The sequence below is a fragment of the Spermophilus citellus genome (assembly GCF_964194105.1).
Source record: "Spermophilus citellus genome assembly, chromosome: X".
Lineage (NCBI taxonomy): Eukaryota > Metazoa > Chordata > Mammalia > Rodentia > Sciuridae > Spermophilus > Spermophilus citellus.
Window position 1 is genome coordinate 148,262,490 of NC_138190.1, and position 22,994 is coordinate 148,285,483.

The 22,994-nt window shown below is 36.1% G+C and overlaps 1 protein-coding gene across 4 annotated transcripts in view; it reads left to right on the plus strand.

The window, feature by feature from the left end:
* The window catches only part of VBP1 (VHL binding protein 1), a 33,319-nt gene extending 17,742 nt beyond the window's left edge, over nt 1-15,577 (plus strand). For 3 of the 4 annotated variants that reach the window (XM_081277431.1, XM_081277430.1, XM_081277429.1), the window contains 3 exons: nt 546-644; nt 13,001-13,139; nt 15,335-15,577. In XM_081277431.1, coding sequence (XP_081133557.1) covers nt 546-644; nt 13,001-13,139; nt 15,335-15,405 — 309 coding nt within the window. In that variant the 3' untranslated portion in view covers nt 15,406-15,577. The remainder of the gene's footprint in view (nt 1-545; nt 645-13,000; nt 13,140-15,334) is intronic. The other variant, XM_081277432.1, reaches the window with a different exon arrangement.
* The last annotated feature ends 7,417 nt before the right edge of the window (nt 15,578-22,994 follow it).

Genomic DNA, 22,994 nt, shown 5'->3' on the forward strand with positions numbered 1-22,994 from the left:
TAATTCTTCTATAATATTGATATAATTCATCTATGTCAGGCACTGTTCTGTGTGTAAGCATTAGGGAAGTCAGTGCTTATCTTTGCCTTTGCCCTGGTACTGGGAATTAAACTCAGGAGCATTTACCTCTGAGTTATATCCACAGCTCATTTTATTTTTTATTCTGAGATGGGGTCTCACTAAGTTGCCCACATTAGCCTGGAACTTGGAATTCTATTGCCTTAGCACCCCTCAAGTCACTGGGATTATAGGTGTATGCCACTATACTGGCTGTGCGAGGATGGTTATTTTTTAATTTTATAGGTGAGGAACATGAGGCATGGAAAGATTAAGTGAGATGCCAAAATTTACACAGCTGGTAAGTAGCTGAACCAGAGTCCATGCCCAGCCATCTGGCAGTAGTGTTCATTTCTTTTACCTTTACCTTTACATTTAGTTCACATGATGGTATTGTTTTAAATGTCTTAGGTCCAGCTATGGAATTTCTTCTTTATAACTTTGATATCAAACTGGTTTGTTTTTGGCACTGTCATTTTTTTTTAAAGGAGTCCACCAGTTCACTAGAGACCAGATTCTTATTGGCAGATAACCTGTACTGCAAAGCTTCGGTTCCTCCTACTGATAAAGTTTGTCTGTGGTTGGGGGTAAGTAAATGCTGTAGCTACAGCTGACGTATTTGTAAACCAGTGTGTTTTGCATAGCAAAACAGTATTGCTTGAGATGTGTAAAAGTGTTCATCCCTCATTGTGGAAGGAAGGAAGGGACAAACATTTTTTGTAAGGGAGATATAATTCAATCTGTAATAACTTATTTCTTATAAGGTTACATTCACAGGTACCAGGGCTTAGGATTTCAGTGTATGTTTTGGGTTTATACAGTTCAACTCATAATTACATTTTAATTCACCCTCAGTTCTGTCCTTGCCTTCCTAAATTTTTTCTAGCACAGTGGACAGAGTGATCCATTAAAATCTGTCAAGTGATTCCATATTCTGTCCAAAAATTTCCAGTGGTTTCTCATCTCATTCTGAGGAAAAGCCCAAGTTCTTTGAATGGCTTACAAATGCCTCCACAGTTTGGTACTCCTTGATACTTCTCTTGCATAATACCTTACTTCCTTGGTTGGCTACACTTAGACTTCTTGTTTGACAATGCCTGGAATGGCCCTGCCTCAAAGATTTTATTCTGGCTCTTTCCTCTACTCAAGTTGCTAGATTATGTCAGATTATGTTACTAGGACTTTAGTAGTTTCCCCTGTCATAAGCTAGTCCCACTTCCTCTCTGGCACTACTTGACTTTTCACTTAGCATTACATACCTTTTCTTTTGAGTAGTATTAGGATTTGCTGCTTGGTTTTGTTGGCTTCTTGTTATTGTGTGGCAGGGCTATGGCATAATAATAATATTAGGTTGTTTTTATGTTTGTTTTAGAGGGAACAGTGCTATATAAAAAGTGCACATATAAAATATTTATTTTTTGTATACGCTTTAATTTTTTTTTCTGGGAATTTAACCAAGGGCCTCACTCATGCTAGGCAAGTGCTCTACCACTCAGCCACGTCGCTAGCCTTGTATGCCACTTTGAGATGGAATTGTTGGGTCTAACAAAATGTGTGTGTGTATACACACACATGCACACACAACACAAAACATTTAATATTTTGAAAGATACTGCTGCATTGCTCTCAACAAAGACTGTACCAATTTACATTTTTCTCCCACAGTGCATAAAGTATCCTTTTATTGACAACATTTAGATTTTTGTTAATTTTATACATGGGAATGCTATCAAAATTTTTTGTTTGACAAAATGATCATTTGTATTTCTCTTCAATTTTGCCTGCCTGATTATGTCCTTGCTATATTTTTCTGTTATAGTCTTTGTTTGCTTGTTAATAGATATTTAGATCTTTATATATTATGTATTTGGGATACAGTCTTCTTTTATATAATGCAGATATTTTTTATGAGGTGTTGCTTGTCTTTTGTTTATGGTACTTCTTATAGAGAACTTTTAATTTTTTTAAAAAGATATATTATTAGTTGTTGATGGACCTTTATTTATTTTTATGTGGTGCTGAGGATCGAACCCATGCCTCACACATGCTAGGCAAGCATTCTACCACTGAGCCACAACCCCAGCCCTTGAGAACTTTCATTTTTAATGTAATAAAGTTCATTAAGCATTTATGATTTCATTTATGTTAACTGTACTCCTTTCACTCAGCTCATAAATATATAAATAGGTTTCTGATATTTTTTGCTCAAATATTCATTTGTTGGGGATCATGTGAAAAGGCAAGCTACTCAGTAGAATAAGGGGTATATAAAATAGTTTTTTTCTGAGAAGAGAATACCCAGTGGCCAGTAGCCACATGAAAATTGTTTAGCTTCATTAGCAAACAGGGAGATGCAAATTAAAAGCACTGTGCATTTGCACTTTGCACTTACCAGAATGGCAGGGCAAAACAGACTAAACATCACTAATTCCCAAATCTGAAATCCTGAATGCTCCATTGTCTAAAATTTTCTCTTTTGTCATCTCCTGTCTATATGTCAGAAGTTCAGATATACCTGGATGGGTCCTCTGGTCAGGTTCTCACAAGGCCAGCATTAAAGTACCAGGAAGGATGTACTCCTTATTAGAAGCTTGGGGGTGAATCCACTTCAGTATCATTCATATTGTTGTCAGATTGTAGTTCTGTGTGGTTGTAGGTCTGAGATCCCTGTTTTCTTGGATCCCTGGCATCTAGAGGCCACCTACATTCCTTGGCTCTTAGACCTTTTCTGTCTTTAAAGAAGTAGTGAATATCGTCTTAAACTTCAAATCTTTCCAGCTTTTCCTTCTGCCACTAGAGAAAGTTCTCTGATCTGAAGAGCTCATGCAATTACATTAGACATATTCAGGTAATACCCATTCATTAGCATTAACAGACAAATGATATACCTCATCAGACTCAAATGTTCCAGGGATTAGGCTAGGACAATGTGGGTTTAGGGAGTCCTAATTCTGTATACTGCAGAAATCAGTCATGAAAGAAAACATACTATTTGATTCCATTTGTGTAAAGTTCAAACATAGGCCAAATTACGCTGTTAGAAGCCAGAAAAATGGTTCCCTTTGGGATTAAGATGTTGGTGATTTACTGGAAGGATCCATGAGGAGCCTTCTGGAATGCTGATGAACATGTCTTCATTGATCTAGATGCTGGTCCCATGGGTGTTATAAGTTTGTGAAGATGCATAAAGTTGTATATTTATGATGTGCAAACTTTTCTATATGTATATATGTTTACATATAGACAAAATAAGAAAACTGCACGAAACAAATTACAAGTTAATTTGTTACCAGTCAGGGTTCCACTAGAGAAACAGAACCAGTAGGATATAAACTTGTGTACTAACATACAAGTTGGTGTGTGTATTTGTGTGTAATAACTCATGAATTCATAGTGTTCTTTCCAGTTCAAATTCAGGGCAACAGAGTTTTTTTTTTTTAATATTTATTTTTTTAGCTTTAGGTGGACACAATATCTTTATTTTATTTTTCTGTGGTGCTGAGGATCGAACCCAATGCCTCACGCATGCCAGACAAGAGCGCTACTACATGAGCCATATCCCCAGCCCCGGCAACAGAGTTTTTACTCAACTTGTTCCTCTGTTTCTTCTGTATTCTATATTGAGAGTATCTGGTTCTCAAAATACCAGGGGTGATAGAATTACACTATGTAATATGTTTTATCCCTTATTCATTTGTTTTATCCCTTATCATACAAAAAATGTTCTTAGAATAACATGACCAAATGCTGTTACAGTGATGTTTTTCATGTATTCTTTCTGTCCTTTCCCATTCTTTACAGGGATGTGCTCATATTATCCATAATGGTGCCCAAAGCCATTATGTACTCTGCTTGCTCTCTCTTGCTTACTTGTGCCCTTCATTTACCCTTGTTCTCTCTGAAAATATGTATAGAATGTATATCACTATCATCATACTGATATTCCCCTAGTTATTTTGGTCGTCTGATACTCATTCTCTAGTACATTCCTTCAGATTTTGGGACACAATATTCCTTGAGTTCTCAAATGTTACTAACAATTATTCTGTAGCCTTTGTACTTAAAAATCACTCTTGCTGAATATAAAACCCTCAGCTCACATTTTATATCCTTGAACACTGTATATTTTGCTCCATTTTTTTTTTGTCATAACGTGTTTCTCAAAAAGTTTTGATGGCAAACCAATTTTCTCCCCTTAATAAATGACTTATTTTTTTGTCTGGGTATCAAAAAGACTTCTGGGTCAATTTGCCCAGGTATATGGTGTGCCCCTTCATTGTGTGTGTGTGTGTGCATGCACATGTGTACACAAGTGTGCATGTGCATGTAGGCATGTGCCTGTGTTTGTGTGATATTTTAAGAACATTTTGTTGAAATAAACTGTTCAGAATTTTTGTTTTTAGTGCCATCTTTGGTTTTCTTTGGGGATTCCTATTATGTTTATGTAATTTCCTCATATTCTGTGAATCTTAAGGTATTGTATATTATAAATATTTGCATCTGTCTGTCTTCTAGTTTAGTCATCTTTTCTGAAGTAAGTGGTTTTTTTTTAATATTTATTTTTAGTTTTAGGTGGACACAATATCTTTATTTAATTTTTACATGGTGCTGAGAATTGAACCCAGTGCCTCACGCATGCCAGGTGAGCGCATTACCACTTGAGCCACATCCCTAGCCCAAGTAAATGTTTTTTTATTTCTAATTCTTTCCTGTTTTCTGTCACCTTATCTGAATTTTCTAATTCTGGTTTTATGTTTGTCCTTTCATATCTTGTATTTATTTTCTTAATGTTATTTTTTGGTATACCTTATAGTTTTCACTTATTTTGTTGGCATGTCTTTCTGTTTTGCTTACATTGTAAAGATGTTATTCTGTTGCTTATTCTCTTTCTTTTTAGAACTTTGCATTTGATTTGACTTAGTTCATTTCTGTGGACAGTTTTTAGAATGGAGAAATAATTCTAGAGTTCCCTTTTGTTTTTTATGTAAAGTGGTAAAAATAAACAGTTGCTGAGACCCTTGACTTGAAGATACAGGGCTGTTTTTTCCTCCCTGTTCTGCAGATTGAACCCAGGGATGCTTCACTGAGCTACAGCCCAGCCCTTTTTTTTTTTTTTTTTTTTTTTTGAGACAGGGTCTCACTAAGGTGCCCAAGCTGGCCTCAAAATTCGGATCCTCCTGCCTCAGCCTTCTGAGTAGCTGGGATTACAGGAGTGTGCCATCATGCCTGGCTGCTTTGTTATTTCTTATTAAGGTTATTCCCAGATGTTTTAGTAATTTTTGTAGCTAGAATGAGTTCAATCTTTTTTTTGTTTTGTTTTGTTTTCCTCACTGTGAGGCCCTGTGGGTAAGGAAGTGTGTAAGGCTAGGTGTACCTAGAATACCCCTATACCAATCTGCTCTGAGAGCATGCAAGCCACTTTTAGTCTTTTTCAAATTAATTGTTGGGGCTGGGGATGTGGATCAAGCAGTAGCGCGCTCGCCTGGCGTGTGTGCGGCCCGGGTTCGATCCTCAGCACCACATACAAAGATGTTGTGTCTGCCGAAAACTAAAAAATAAATATTAAAAAATAAATAAATAAATGTATAAAAATTGATTGTTATTTTAATTATATATATTTATGGAGTACTCTGTGATGATTTAATATGTATTCATAATATGTATATTGATCAAATCATAGTAATTAATGTTTTCATCTCATTGTTATTTTGTACCTTTTTTCTGTGAGATATTTATTATTTTTATTTTTTGTCTGTTTTTTGTTATTTGTTTTTGGATCTTTACACCTCCTCTCTCATACTTTTTCATAAAATATGTAACAGTTTATTGTAATCTATAGTCCCCCTACTGTGCTTTAGAACACTAGAACTTTTTTTGCTACCCACGATCCAACTTCTCCTGACCCCTGCTTCCCAACCTCTAGTAAGCACTATTCTACATTTAGATCTACTTTTAAATCATTTACATATGAGACACAACATGTAGTATTGTCTTTCTGTGTTTGACTTAAAACTGCTGTCCTCCAGTTAGCTTACTGATCTTCCGCACTGCCGCCTCTTTGTTATTTTGGAGTTTTCATGTCTGCTTGATGCCTCATTGTTTTCCTCTTCTTACTCCTGTACAAACGTTTCTACCATGCAGGTCTTATAACCAACAGTGGGCTGTCCTCCTGTGCTCATAGTGTAGAGATATGTAGTCAGATTTTTGTTGATGTTGTTTAGCTTTCTAGGTTTGCTGTCCTAGTTTTTTCTTTTTAACAGTTTTAAGATGTCATTCACATACCATAAAATTCACTATTTTACAGTGTATAGCTCAGTGATTTTTAGTATATTCACAGAGTTCTGTAACCATCACTTCTCTCTAGGTCTAGAACATTTTATTCACCCCCCCTCCCCCAAATACTCCATACCTATTAGCATTCATTCCTCATTCTTTCTTCTCTCAGCCTCTTGTAACCACTAATTTATTTTGTTTCTATGGATTTACCTATGCTGGACATTTCACATGAATGGAATTATGTAATATATGGTCTTTTGTGGTCTTTCACTGAGCATCATATTTTTAAGGTTTATCAATGTAGAGACATGTGTCAGAGCTTCTTCTTTTATTGCCAAAGTATTCCTTTGTATATATAGACATTTTATTGATTCATTATCAGCTGATAGATATTAGGTTTGTTTCTATCTTTTTTGGCTATTGTGAATAATTTTTCTGTGAAAGTTTGTGTATAAGTTTTTGTACAGACATATGTTTTCAGTTATCTTGGGTATATATTTGTCCTGATTGTTACTGTTAGTTTTTGTGGAGTTTTTAAAGTAACAGTAGATTCAACAATTGCCACTGCTGCCACCATCTTCTCCCTGGCTTTGCTTGGTTTTATTTTAATTTAGAGCCCTAATTAATCTGAAAACTATTTTAATAAACACTGTGAAGGAGGAGTGTTAACTTTGATATCTATTCTCTCAAGTGGATAGCTACTAGTCCCAGCACCATTTGTTGAATTGTCCCTTCTCTCTCTACAGATTGAGTTTTCCTATCTGCCTGAGTTCTCTTCTGTTCCTTTGTTCTGTTTGTCTATTCCTAATCAATATTACAATGACCAAAGGAGCTACTTTTGCAAAAGGATAAGAGGGTTTTCCAGGTAATGTAATAGTAAGTTCAGAGGCCCTCAAAGCAGGACCTGCCTTGAAGGGACAGACAGAAGGAAGGCCAGGTTTGTTTGACTTTGGTACTGCAATGGAGGGTGAGAGTGCTAGATGGTGGGGCAAAAGCAAGTGATATTAGCTGAAGGGTTTCATGTTAAATGCAATAGGAAGCTATTGAAAGATTTTAGGCTATGAAAATTTTTAGACCAAAGTGGCAGGAGCTGATTTTTTTTTTTTTTTTTTTTTTTTTTTAGTTTTCAGCGGACACAACATCTTTGTTTGTATGTGGTGCTGAGGATCAAACCCGGGCCACACGCCTGCCAGGCTAGCGCGCTACCACTTGACCACATCCCCAGCCCCGGCAGGAGCTGATTTTTAAAATCACTTTCTTTTGGTACTAGGGATTGAACCCTAGAGGTGCTTTACCACAGAGCTACATCTTTAGCCCTATTTATTTATTTATTTATTTATTTATTTTAAAATTTTGAGATAAGTTTGGCCTCAAACTTGTCATCCTCTTGACTTAGGCTCCTGAGTCAATGGGATTACAGGCCTGTGCCACTGTGCCTGGCTCTATTTGCTTTTTTTTTTTTTTTTTCTTTTGGTACTGGGGATTGAACCCAGGGGCACTTGACCACTGAGCCACATCCCCAGCCCTATTTTGTATTTTATTTAGAGACAGGGTCTCACTGCATTGCTTAGTGCCTAACTTTTGCTGAGGCTAACTTTGAACCCGCAATACTCCTGTCTCAGCCTCCCAAACTGCTGGGATTATAGGCATGCACCACCACTCCTGCCTCCATTCGCTTTTTTGAAAAACTTTTTATTCTAATTTGTTATATATACTTTCACTTTTGAAATGGTTGTATAATAGTTGTATAATAATATAATAATTGTGGGTAGATAAACTGTTTTTTCAAATTAGCTTTTTCTTTTTGGAGACAGAAATTTGTCAGATATTTGGTTTTGGTACAACTTTTAGACTGTTAATACATTTACATGTCCTTAAAAAAGATACAGAAAGACTGTCTGCTATAACTGAATACCACAAACTAGGTAAATTATAAAGAATAGGGGTATAATTGGCTCATGGATCTTGAATCTGCAAAGTACAAGAACATGACATTGGCATCTGGCGAGAACTATATGCTGCATCATAACATGGTGGAGGACATCACATAATGAGACAAAAAAAGTGTGCTAGCTTGGGTTTCTCTGCCTCTACTTCCAAAGCCATTCATACCATCATTGGGGCCCCCATTTTCATGACCTCATCTAAAATGAATTATGTCCCCCCAGAGGTCCCACTCTAATTACCATTAACACATGAATTTGGGGATTAAGTTTCCAACACATGAATTTTGAGAGACATAAATTATAACTCTAGCAAGGGCATACCTATCCTTACTAGCCTAGTAACCTCCTCTTAAGCAATCAACAATTCATTTCTTGGTATCCTTCTGGAGAAATTTTATATATATATAATCTTCCTCCTTTTATACACAAATGGTGACCTGTGAATGTGCCCTCCACTGAACTACACTCCCTGATTTTTTATTTCTTTACTGTGAACTCTGTTCATGTCCTTTGCCTAGCTTTCTGTTGGACTATGGGCTACTTGGTCTTTTGCTTAAAGATTTATATATGTTAGGGGAAATTAGTCACAAACATTTTTCCTGTTCATTGTTTGTCTTTTGACTTTGCTTATGGTTCCTGGGTTTTGTGTTCTAGAAAAACTATCTTCTTTCCAGTGTTACAAAATATTTAGACACAGTACTTTGATGATGTTATTATTTCCATGTAAGTATTTGATCCATATAATTCATCCTCTATGATGTGGGCCCCAGCTATAATTCTTATTAGAGAACTCCCTGTTTTCGCAGTCTTATTTATAAAATCATCTTGCCCCTGTGTGCTGATGGAATGTAGACTAAAGGAAAAAGAGGATTTATAGGATGACCCCTATGGATTGAACCAATGGGTGGATAGCTGTGTAGTTTACTGACTTTGGAAGTATGGGGGAGGAGCCAAGTTTATGGGGTAAGTTGGAGTTGTGTTTGGGGCATGTCATTTTTGAGATGTCTGTCAAGTGAGAAGCTGGGAAGGCTATATTTTAGAGAATCAGCTAAGGAGAAATACTTATCATAGAGTATATGCTGAATGAATGATGAATTTTTTTTTTAATGAATGAAATCTCTTTAAGTGTCTTCTAGTTTTCACTTGTACAAGAACATGAAGAGAGAGCCTACAGAATGGGAGAAGGTCTTTGCCAGATACTCTTCCAGTGCGATTAATAACTAGAATGATAATAAAGAACTAAAAAAAACCACCAAAAAACCTAATAACCCACTTAATAAATGGGCAAATGACCTAAATAGACAGTTCTCAAAAGAAGAAATACAAATGGCCAACAGATATATGGAAAAATGTTCAATATTCTTAGCAATCATGGAAATGAAAATCAAAACTACACTGAGATTTCATCCTACCCCAGTTAGAATGTCAGTCATCAAGAATACAAGTAACCATTGCTGGTGAGGATATGGGGGAAAAGACACACTCATTCATTATTGGGGAGACTTCAAATTATTGTAACTGCTTTGGAAAATAGTACAGAAATTCTTCAAAAGACTAAGAATAGATCCACCATATTATCTAGCTGTCCTACTCCTTGGTATTTATGCAAAAGAACTAAAGCCAGCATACTATTCTCATAGTCACATTGATATTTGTAGCAGCACACAATTCACAATAACTGAATTGTGGAACCAGACTAGGTACCCATCAACAGATGAATGGATAAAGAAATCGTGGTGTATATACACACAATGAAGTTTTACTCAGCCATAAAGAAGAACGAGATGATGTTATTTGCTAGCAAATGAGTGGAACTGGAAAACATCCTGCTAAGTGAAATAAGCCAGACTCAGAAAGTCAGGGGTTGAGTGTTTTTCTCATATGCAGAAGCTAGAGAGAAAAAAGTAATAAAAAAAGGGATCTTAGGCAAATGGAAAGGAGATCAGTAGAGAAGAAGCAGGGAACCAAAGGGGAGTGAGGAGGGGTGGAAAAGGGGAAGAACTGGGGAATTAAGTTCACCAAATTATGCTACGTGCATGCATGAATATATCACAGTGTATTCTAGTCATGTAACTATAATGTACCAATTGGAAAAATAAATAAATGAAGGGAGACCAATAATGTAGAGAAAGGAGATCAGGGACAGAGAAGAGGGAAAGAGGAAATACTGGGGATCAAAATGGAGCAAACTGTTATGATATATTCATGAATATGTCAAAATGAGCACCACAGTTATGGATAATTACAATGAAGTAATAAATATAGAAATTCCATAGTGTCAACAATTTCTGGAAAATAAATCATAAGAAACAATAGTAATTGACCCTCAATTAAATTGGGAGCTTGGGAGCCTGCAATTGGAAAGACATCTTTTTCTCTATTTTTTATATGGACTGCTTCACAAATTTGCTTGTCATCCTTCTACAGTGGCCATGCTAATCTGTGTATCATTTCAATTTTAGTATGTGTTGCTGAAGTGAGTACTGGAAAGACATTTTTTTTTTTTTTTTTTTTTGTGGTGCTGGGGATTAAACCCAGGGCCTCACATGCTAAGCAAGCACTTTAGCTCTTTACCATTGAGCTACAAATCCCAGCCCAACATGTCCTTTTTTTTTTTTTTTTTTTGGTACTGGGGATCTAACCTAGGGTGCTTTACCAGAGTTGCATCCCCAGCCCCCTTTTTTTAAATTCATAAGTCTTTAATGATCATTAGGTATGTTATTTAAATTAAATAAAAGATATCAATACAAATTTCAAGTTAGAATTATTAACACAGCAGATCTGCCAGCCATGGTGGCACATGCCTGTAATCCCAGTGACTCAAGAAGTTGAAAGGCAGAAGGATGGCAAGTTGAAGGCCAGCCCCAGCAGCTTAGTGAGACCCTCAACAATTTAGTGAGACCCTGTTTCAAAATAAAATGTAAAAGGAGTAGGGATGTAGCTCAGTGGTAAAGCACCCCTATATGTGTATGTTTATTTTTTTTCCTTGCTTTTTTAAAAAAATTATTTATTTATTGGTTTTATTTTTTAAATACATGACAGTGGAATGTATTACAGTTCTTATTACAAATATAGAACAATTTTTCATATCTCTGTATATGAAGTATGTTCACACCAATTTATGTCTTCATACATGTACTTTGGATAATGATGTCCATCACATTCCTCCATCATTGCTAAACCCCTGCCCCTTCTCTTCCTCTCCACCCCTCTGCCCTATCTAGAGTTCATCAATTCCTCCCATGCTGCCTCTCTTTACCCAACTGTGAGTCAGTCACCTTATATCAGAAAACATTTGCCATTTGTTTTTGGGGGGTATCCCCAGCCCTTTTTATTTTTATTTTGAGACAGGGTCTCACTAAGTTGCTTACAATCCTGCTAAATTTTTGAGGCTAGCCTTGAACTTTCAATCTTCCTGTCTCACTCTCCCAAGTGGCTGGGATTAGAAGTATGTGCCACCACACCAGCCCATCATGTACTTTTTTGGTGGGGGAGGGAGTCAGATACCAGGGACACTCAACCACTGAGCCACATCCCTAGCCCCATTTTGTATTTTATTTAGACACAGGTTCTCACTGAGTTGCTTAGCGCCACACCATTGCTGAGGCTGGTTTTGAACTTGTGATTCTCCTGTCTCAGCCTCCCAAGCCGCTGGGATTTTAGGCTTTCATCACTGCACCCAGCTCATATATTTTTGATTGAATACTTTTTGTCCTATATGAATTTTATAATTTTCTAATTATTAGGGTGGGTTATTCTGTATTTATCTTGCACTTACTTTATGCCCAATACTTTCATGTTGTCTCATTTAGTCTGTTTTCCCCAGTATTGACAGTATCACTTCATCTTGCCCCTAGCATCTATAGGAGGTAGTAGAAAGGGGTCAGTAAAAGTTAAGCTGTTTTCTACCTGATCAAATTTAGATTAAAAAATAGTCTTGAAAATTTCAAATCAATGTATCTATAGCTTAAAAATAACTACTTAAATTTTCAAAAGTAATAACTGTTCAGTGTCATGATGGCGGTAGTAGAAAGGTGGGGTTTTGTATCTTAAGTATATTTGTTCTTATCCTGATTTTTTTCATTAATTTTTTTTCATGTTGAGTTCTTTCTGTATTTTCTTTTTTTATGTATTTGTTTTAATTAGTTACACATGACAGTACAATGATCTTGACATAGCATACATTTGAATCAGATGGGATATAATTTCTCATTTTTCTGAGTGTACAGGTTGCAGAATTACATTGGTTATGCAGTCACGTATATACCATTAATTATTTTTGTCTGATTTTCTCATTTACTAGCAATGGGATCATGATAGAACCTGACCACTCGGAGCTTCCATTCTCTTAAGTGTAAAGTAGATAACTTTTTGCCTCACCAGGATTTTCTCTTACCAATTACATGATATATATGTATATGTGGTCTGTGTGTGTGTGTGTGTGTGTGTGTGTGTGCGCGTGCACATGCACACGTGCACACTCGTGCATCTAGAATCTAACCCAGAGGTCAGCTAACTTGTGTAAAAGACCAAATAATAAATTTTTTTGTTGTGCCAACCACATGATTTTTTTCCCCAACACTTAGCTCTGCCACAGTGGCAGGAGAGTTTAAGGCAGCAGACTGGATTTGGCCTGAGGGCTATACTTTTCAGATACCTGCTTTAACCTAAAAAGTATTATGTAACTGTTTAGTAACTGTCATGATTTTTTTTCTCTCTAGGCTAATGTAATGCTTGAATATGATATTGATGAAGCTCAGGCATTGTTGGAAAAGAATTTATCAACTGCTACAAAGAATCTTGATTCTCTTGAGGAAGACCTTGACTTTCTTCGAGATCAATTTACTACTACAGAAGTCAGTATCCTTTCTTAAAAACACAAAGAGGGAGAAAAAAAAATTAATGTGAAGAATGTCCTTAAGGCTATTGTGAGGTTGTAGATGTTATAGGAAATAACATATTTGAAACTTAGACATGAGTAACTTTATAGGTAGATCAAGAAATTTGAAATGTGAACATTTGGAAAAAGCAAATTCACCTTGGTGATTGAGTATTTTTCTTTTGAATACTTTCCTAACACTTTTATAGCTAGTTGGATAGTTTAATTCTATGAGCATTTATAAATTAAAAGTCTTCTGTGTTCCTGCAACTATTCTAACCCATATAAGATAGAGAAATCAGTGGGGCGGGGTGAGCAGGGAGTGACAAAGTCTTTCTGTATTAAAACTGCACATGCCAAAGAGCTAAATGATAATGTCATAGCAAAGTGTTAAGTTCATATATGTAGCACCAAGGGTATTTGACCTTTAGAAAAGAGATGTGAACTGGAGTTAGGTCAGGGAAGGCTTTGTTGAGAAGATGAAACTGGAAGTTTAGAATTTACATCAGCAGAGAAGTGAGGTGGGGTGTTCTGGTCAAGCTCTTTGCCTTTCTCTATTGATGTGTATCTTCCTCCTATTCCTGTCATGTTTAAAGACAAAAACCTTGGTGAGGAGGGTTATCCTTCACACATCTCTCTTCCTCACTACTAAGAGTAAATTAATGACCAGATTCTTGTCAAATTTCATTCATAAATCTCTCTGCCCAGTGCCATTAGTTACTCTAGTTCTGGCTTTCTAGAGCATGCACTTAGTAGTTTTCTAACTGTCCTTCATGCTATCCCCAGCATGAATTTACTAAGTCATTAATGTATCTTATTTTTAGTTCTCTGGTTATAATATTTCAGTGGTTGTTTATTGTATGTAAGGTATGCATATAGACACTCTGAAGTGTCCCCAGCCAGTCTTGCCTCATGCCATTGACTTTTCTGCTGTGATTCTTCCCCAGTGCACAGTAGGGTCCAAATAATTCCAGTTGGTCTTCTCACCCCTAAAATGTAGAATGCCTTTTGCATTTCCACACACTGTTTCTCCTACCTGGCGTGACTTCCCCTTATTTGCCTGCAGGTATTACTTTATCTTTCATATCTTAGTTCGAGCATCAGAAGAACATCACTGAATATTTTCTAATCCCCTCAGGGTATTTTTTTTGTCCCTCTGTGCTTATTTAGCACTTTGAACCTTTGAACTTAGTACTTTGTTTTCCTTGTGCAACCATGAGCTCTTCAAGTATAGGAGCTGCCCTTTTCTCCATTGTGTAGCATGAGTGTGTGACAGGTGCTTAGTGCGTGGGTGAGGGAAGGCAGCCTATTTGAGGGCTAGTGTAGGGATCACCACTTAACTGGTGATGTGGAGAGACTTCATTCAGCTGTGAGATGACAAGGACCTAGGAGAACTGGTATTTCTGGAAAGGAGAAGATGTTAAATGTGAGAGAAAAACAGGATCCATTGACTTACAGGAACCAAAAAAAAGGGGGGGGGGATCATAAGATTGACTGCAAGCTTTGTTATTGCTAGAGCTGGAAAAGATAGCATGGTGTACAGACATGGGAGTAAGTTAGGGCATCCAGTCTCTGATAACACTGACTGGAAATCAAGGTTTTGTATAATGTCTAGTTGGAAACACAATAGGTGCTTAATAAACTGAACGCCCTGTTCAGCTAAAGAGAGGATAAGAGATGAAGTTATTGAAATTTGTGCTAATTTCTTATATGGCAAGATATGTGCTGAGTGATCTTTGAAATTTCATGGATGACAGACTGTCTTTAAAGCTATTGAACCAGGCACAGTGGTGCACAGCTCTAGTCCCAGCTACTTGGGCAGCTCAGGTACGAGGATCATTTGAGCCCAGGAATTCCAGGACAGTCTAGACAATGTAGTGAGACCTTTTATCAACAAAACAAAAAAAAAATATGGAGAGTTTCTGGCATGTACTTGTTAAATATACTACCATAGTTGACAATTGTTGATTGTAGTTCTTAACTTGGTTTTGGTAGAATTTAATTCTATTACTTTTTTAGCAATTGATACTATAGCCGGATGGCTGGCAACCCTAGTTATTATCAGTATTTGTGTATGTATGATTTCGGTCTTTGATTCATTGTGTGATTGAAGGCTTAGCCATTGCATATGTTTTCTTTAGAACTGCTTTTGCATTTTCTTTGACAATTCTTGCAGATATGGCCAGGGTTTATAATTGGGATGTAAAGAGAAGAAACAAAGACGATTCTACCAAGAACAAAGCGTAATGCTGAAAATTAAAAATGTGTTTCAGTTTTTCAAACATGTTATTTTAAATACTCCAGCATTTATCCGTAAAGAGTAACATAACTTTGAATGTTTTTTTTAACAGCAACTGATCAAAACCTTAAAAATAAACACCATTTTATTTATTTATAAAAATAAAATAAGTTACAAATATTTTATGAAATTACAGTATTTTCTTTTCACATTTCCCAGCAAAATTCATACTGCTTTCATAATTTTGTCTGTCATAAGACAACTCTTAACTGAAATTGGCCGAAAACTGTGAGGTATTGCTATGGAGGCTGACTGTTGGGAACTAGCGCAGTTTACTTTTTCTTTATTGATTGATCTTACCTGTACTTGATGTGGTTCGACCACTTTGGAAATAGAAAAGACAGTTTCAGTATATGTAAACTTGTTTTTCTTTAGTACTTGTAGAACTTTTATGGTCCTTTGTTGCCATTGTCTTCTCTAAGTGGGGTTTATATGAGTTATTCTTAAACAATAAGTATCAAGATATTTTGGACTTTTCAGAAAATGGCAATTTGCCTTCCTTCATAGTTGAGACAATACTTTAAAACCCTAAATAAGTGCACAGTGTCTTTGCAATACTAATATAAGGGAGATCTTGGCTGATGTGAAATAATATTACCCATTTCAAAGCTCATGAGCTAAAGTGATTCTGTATTTCATAACAGTTCTCCAAAGCATCTTGAATATTTGCAATGATTTAAAAAACTTGTGAGCTTTTTTATTCATGATAATAAAACTGTATATGAATAGTAAAAAGAATCCCTGGGAAAAGCCATTGGTATGGTGGAAAGTACTGGATGATACCGATTCTGGCAAAAACACAAAAATATATTATTCCATCTCCATGTAGTGAAAAGTATACTCGTACAATGTTTTGTACTTGTATTGCATATTATTAAAACAGTGATGTTGAAGCTGTGTCATGATATTTTTTTCATAGATTCTCTTTTATCTTAATCTGTTCAGGTTGCTGGAACAGAATACCATAGACTGGGTGGCTTATCAATAGCAGACATCAATCTTACACATTTCTGAAGACTGGGAAACCCATGATCTAGGTGCTTGCAGATTATGTGTCTAGTGAGGTCTAGTTTCTGGTTCATAGATAGCACCTTTTCATGGTGGAAGGGGCCAGGATTTTTTTTTTTAATATAAGCACTGATCCTATTCATGAGTCCTTATAATCTATGCTCTACCCAAAGGTCCCACATCCTAAATCTATTACCTTGGGAGTTAGGATTTCGACATAAAAATTTTGGGACTACACAAACACTCATACTATAGCATATTTCTAAAGTTAACATGGATCTTTCCACGTATTTGTGGAGTTTATTTACTTATACATAACTAGCATGTTCCAAGACTTCTTATATTTGTAGAAACAACATAAAATCCCTTTGGAAGAAATATGGATACAGCAATTAAGAGGTTAAGCTGAAAGATACCAGAGTTCCTTGATTCAGTTTTTCTTTTCTTTTTTTTTAAGAGAGAGAGAGAGAGAGATAATTTTTTAATATTTATTTTTTAGTTTTCGGCAGACACAACATCTTTGTATGTGGTGCTGAGAATCGAACCCGGGCCGCACGCATGCCAGGCGAGCACGCTACTGCTTGAGCCAGATCCCCAGCCCCTTGATTCAGTTTTTCTTTCATTATTTTAAACTCTCATATTTCAGAATTTGAGGTTTGTAAACATCTTGAATTATTGCAAGTGCTATTTTCTCCAAATTTTATTATGGTAAATATATTGGTACAAATTGTCCCTGTTAATATTAGAACAGGAATGATTTTCTGTGAATTTCTTGAAAGTTCATATAGAGCTAAACTAATTTTTTTTTTTTTTAAGAGAGAGTGAGAGAGGAGAGAGAGAGAATTTTTAATATTTATTTTTTAGTTCTCGGCGGACACAACATCTTTGTTTGTATGTGGTGCTGAGGATCGAACCCGGGCCGCACGCATGCCAGGCGAGCGCGCTACCGCTTGAGCCACATCCCCAGCCCCTAAACTAAATATTTTTAGGTAATGCAAGAAATACAAAGAAATAAAGCTCTTTAGAGATATGAATTACAGGGCAAAAATTAATCATTCAGCAAATATAAATAAACACCCAATATGTATCAATAATGGTATCAGGCTCTGCTAGTTAAATTAAAGAAATTTATTTAAATCCTGCCTCTGCTAAATTGTTTTTATTGTAGTGGTTTACATTTTCAGAATAACATAACCTGGCTTAATATTGGTACAGTATACTGAGAATAGATTGGGCAAAAGATTGACTACAAAACTTGGTACTATGTAATGTGTTTTCCATTATAAAACAAATGTTCATTTGGGAAAATTCAGAAAACAGAAAAAGAAAAGATGTTTAAGTTTCACTTATAGTTCTCCTTAACATTTCTATGTCTTCTTTTTTCATATAGGTTTTTAAAAACAGGTGAATTGATTTGTCTTTATAATTTTTTTAACATTTATTTTTTAGTTGTAGTTGGACACAATACCTTTATTTTAATGTGGTACTGAGATTTGAACCCAGGACCTCTCACAGTGCTACTGCTGAGCCACAACCCCAGCCCATTATCTTTATAATTTTATTCATAGTTTCTTCACTTAACATGAAATGTAATGTACTTATCATATAATGCTGTTGTACTCACATCATTTTAGTAGTTTTATATTAGTATTCTCATGACTGAGCCATAATAAATTGCCATTCTCTTCTAGTTAGATACTTGGGTTGTATATAAAATTTTTATATTATAAGTAAATAATTTAGCAGTTTATGTTTTTATAAACACTTTTTCTTATATTTAGGATATTTCCCTGAGTCTAGATTACCAGAAATGTAATTAACGGAGTCAGAGATTTTAGCATTTTGTTACTGACTTAACTAGAGAGTAATTTTAACATAGAGGCTGATGAGTATTCAGGCTGATGAGTATGTTGATAAGTGATTGAAATATTGTTAAGACCAACAGGCAGAAGCTTAAAAAATTGTTTTTATTCTCATTCTAAAAGCTTAGTATCGTGATATTCTTTTGCAGATTTGACAATTTAAAACAGACACAAGTGAAACTATGGCTAAGTATGTTAAGTGCAATCTCTTAATGGATAAATATTATCCTTTCTCTGTATATTTGCCATCTTTATTCCCAAACCTTTAAGGTTGTAACCATATTTCAAAGATCTGTCTTCCTTTGTTCTAATCCCAAATCCATTTGGTAGCCATGTCTATGCTTGGTGTTAATGTGGGATGGGGTTGTCTCTAAAGACTGCTGATGTGTGTGCAACACCCATCATAGCTGGTTGGGTTCAACTATACAAACTCCCAGGACCTGGAAGGACCACATCTTGTACCAGTTTACTTTGTGAAGGACAGGGAACATGCCGGGGCAACTTAAGTGTACATTGCCTCCATGGGAAATATCACAACAGTTCCCACAGACTACATAGAAGCAGGGCAAAAATTAATCATTCAGCAAATATAAATAAACACCCAAAATGTGTCAACTCTAGCTGTAGAGTCCATAAGGGACTACTCCCCTTTTTAACAGTCCTGTGTTTATAGTGTCTTTGAGTCCTGACCAGGGACAAGGGTAGGAACAAGTAGTACACGCATTCAAAGAGCCCAAGCTGTGGAGCCTAGCAGATATTTATGATAATTTACAGCTCTTTGCACTTTGATGCAGGGCATTCTACCAGAAGCAGGTTTGCTTAGTCATACAGCTGATTTTCAGGGAACTGAGCTAGAAAGCTAAACCAAGGTCAGTTCTATCCCTTGTAGGAGAATGGAGATTGGAACATCCCACCTAACCTGTTATGTATTGCATAATCATGGCCCTGTTTTTTATATTGGTCCGCTTGCATTTTTTGGTTTCTTTTGTAAGGTCCCTTAGCTAATAACTGCCTCTGCAGAAAAGGTAGTAATAGTTTATGTATTTTAAAAGACCAAATGGGAGCATTTCTGTCCAGGTTAGGATCAGTACAACCAGTGTCATAGAGTACATAGGCCTGCTAATTAACCATATTTTTGTATGTTAATATTTTTTTCTGTACCTGGGGAGAGCTGCTTACAGGACCGGTTGTGAGATGGTGCCAGTTTGAAATTAGAAATATTTAAAGGATAGAAAAATTGGTTCATGTGTTATGTGCATAGAGCTCATTTTGTTTGGGTGTTAGCAGATTGCCTAGGGTTTTTCTGCATATGAAAACTGAAATTCAGTTAAAGAACATACTTTTGTTTGTGTCCTTCTGACTTGTCTGATGTCAGATATGGTTATAGACACATTAAGCCAAAGGATGGACCTGGTGTTCACAGTATATATGAGCAGTTTGCTTATAAAAAATCATGCTTTAACCCCAACAAGAACTCTACCATTGAGCTGCATCCCCAGTCCCCTAAGATCATGCCTCTTGGCTATGGTTTTCAAACAATTTTGTATTGGGTGATTGTGTAGCAATTTTTTTGCCTGTGGGGTGCCATGGTTTGAGTGTGTCCTCCAAAGTTTAATGTGGGAAGCTTGATCATCAGTGTGACATTGTTGACATGTAGTGGATCCTTTAATAGCTGGAGTCTAGTGCAAGATGATTAGGTCATTAGAGGTACTGCCCTTAGACAAGATTAATGTACTCCTTATGGAATCCTAGATGTTTTATGTGAGTTATAAGAAGAATAAGCCTAGTCCCTGAATATCTGGGTTTTTTTTTTTTTTTTTTGTCTTGGTATGTGATTTCTCCCTCTTGCATGTACTTCTGCTATGATGTCATGATCATGCCTTCTGAAGGTAGTTCTCAGGAGAATTTATAAAAGGAGTGAGTCTGGCCCCACCCAGCTTCTCTCTGATTTGAGAAGTTATCATTTGCTTGGTTCTTGCTTTTGCTGCCTGCTACAAGAGGTGATAACAACTGAAGGGTGGCCTTTACCAAGGCTGCATTGTGCCATTTGAACTTTCAGCCTCCAAAACTCTAAGCTAAATAAACTTCTTTATAAAAATAACTTGTCTCAGGTATTTCATTATGGTAACACAAGCCCACCAATACATTCATATACTTAATTTATTTAATGTGACAACACTAAAATGTACTCTTGGCAGTTTTCAAGTACACAAAGTACTTTATTAATTATAGTCACCATGATGTACAAATGGATTTCTTGAACTTGTTCCTCCTAAGTGAAAGTTTGTGTCCTTTGGCAAATATCACCCTAGCCCCTACTTAGCTAATGTGAATAATGCTGCAGTGAACATATGACTGTAGGTATCTTTGATGTACTGATTCTGTATCATTTGGATAATATACCCAGTAGCAAGATTGCTGGATTATACGATAGTTCTATTTTTTTAAGGAACTCTATACTGTTTTCCATAATGGCTGTACTAATTTATATTCTCACCACCAACATACAAGGTTTTCTCCATATCTTCACCAACATTTATGTTTCATATTTTTTATAAAGCTACTCTGACAAAAGTAAGGAGGTAAGTCGTGGTTTTGGGTTACATTTCCCTCATTAGTGGTGTTGAGCCTTTTATCATATACTTGTTGCTCATTTATCTGTCTTTTGAGAAATATCTGTTCAGGTTCTTTACCTTTTTTTTTTTTTTTTTGGTACCAAGGATTGAACTTGGGTGCTTAACCATTTAGCCACACCCCTAGCCCTTTTCATTTCATTTATTTATTTTGAGATAGGTCTGGCTAAATTGTTGAGACTACTTGGCAAAATCCTCTTACCTCAGCCTCCTGAGCTGCAGGGATTGCAGGTATGTGCCACTGCACCTGACTTCTTTGCCTTTTTGTGTTTTTTTTTTTTTTTGGCGGTTGGTGGGGGCGGCTACTGGAGATTGAACTCAGGGGAACTCAACCATTGAGCCACATCCCCAGCCCTGTTTTGTATTTTATTTAGAGACAGGGTCTCACTGAGTTGCTTAGCACCTCACTTTTGCTGAAGCTGGCTTTGATCTCATGATCCTCCTGCCTCAGCCTCCCAAACTGCTGGGATTACAGGGGTGCACCATCACGCCTGGCTTCTTTGCCATTTTTCAAATGGATTTTATTATTATTGAGTTGTTCCTTATGTATTTTGGTTATTAACTTCCTATCAGATGTATATTTTGCAAAAATATATTCTATTCCATATTCTTCATTCTGTTAATTGTTTCTTTCACTCTGAAGATTTTTACTTTGATGTAATTCCATTTTGTTATTTTTGCTTTTACTGTATTGTGCTTTTGGAGTTCTATCCAAAAAAACAAAAATATTGTCCAAACCATAACACTTTCCCCCGTGCTTTCTTCTAGTAATGTTTACGGTTTTTGATCTTACATCTTTAATACATTTTGAACTAAATTTTGTATATGGGAAGATATGAGGTTCTATTTTGATTCTTCTGCATATGGATATCCAGTTTTCCAGCACCATTTATTAAAGAGTTTCCTCATTATGTGTTCTTGGTAACTTTGTAAAAAAAAAAATGATTGAAAGTAGATGGATTTATTTCTGTGCTCTATTCTGTTTCATTGGTCTATGTATCTGTGTCTGTTTTGATACTGTGGCTTTATAATTTATTTTAAATCAGGTAGTATGATGTTTCTGGCTGTGTTCTTTTTTTCAATTTTTTCAGTTGTAGTTGGACACAGTGTCTTTATTTATTATTTTTTATGTGGTTCTGAGGATCGAACCTAGAGCCTCATGCATGTGAGGCAAGTACTCTACTACTGAGCTACAACACCAGCCCCCTGGCTGTGTTCTTTATACATAAGATTGCTTTGGCTATTAGGGATTTTTGGTGCTTCTTTATAAACTTTAAGATTATTTTTTTTTTCTGTTTCGGTGAAAAATGGCATTGGAATTTTAGTAGTGATCATCTTGAATCTGTGTATTGCTTTGGGTATGAATTAGCATTATTAATTCTTCCAACCCATGAATATGGGATATCTTTCTATTGTGTTTTCTTCAATTTCTATAATAGTATTATGTATGTGCATCTTTTACTCCATTGGTTAAATTAATTCCTAGCATATAGAAATGATACTGATTTTGTACTTTGTTTTTGTAACTTAATTTTTTTTAACTTATCAGTTCTAATAGTTTTTGGTGGACTCTTTAGGATTTCTATATGTGAGATCACTTCTCTCCTTTTTTTTTTAATTATAAAATACCTTTATTTTATTTATTTATTTTCATGTGGTGCTGAGGGTCAAACCCAGTGCTTCACGCACACTAGGCAAGTGCTCTACCACTGAACCACAACCCCAGACCCACTTCTCTCCTTTTGTGGTACATTCTGATCACTTCCTTGCACATGTTGTCAGTACCTGTGTCCCCATCCAGTTTTGTTGTACTGACTTGGCTAGGTCACAGTTTTGGTTTAATCCAATTCCTGAATAGCTTAATGTGGCTAAAAAGTCATGACTGCAGATTGCAAATGGCCACTGACACTGTGTAGTCATCTCCTTGCTCCCCTTTTCTTCAGTACTGGTAGGAATCCTCTTTTCTTGGCCTCAAATCCTGACACATTCTCTATCCATTATTGCTATCAGCTGATGTCCCTTCTTCTTTGTTGG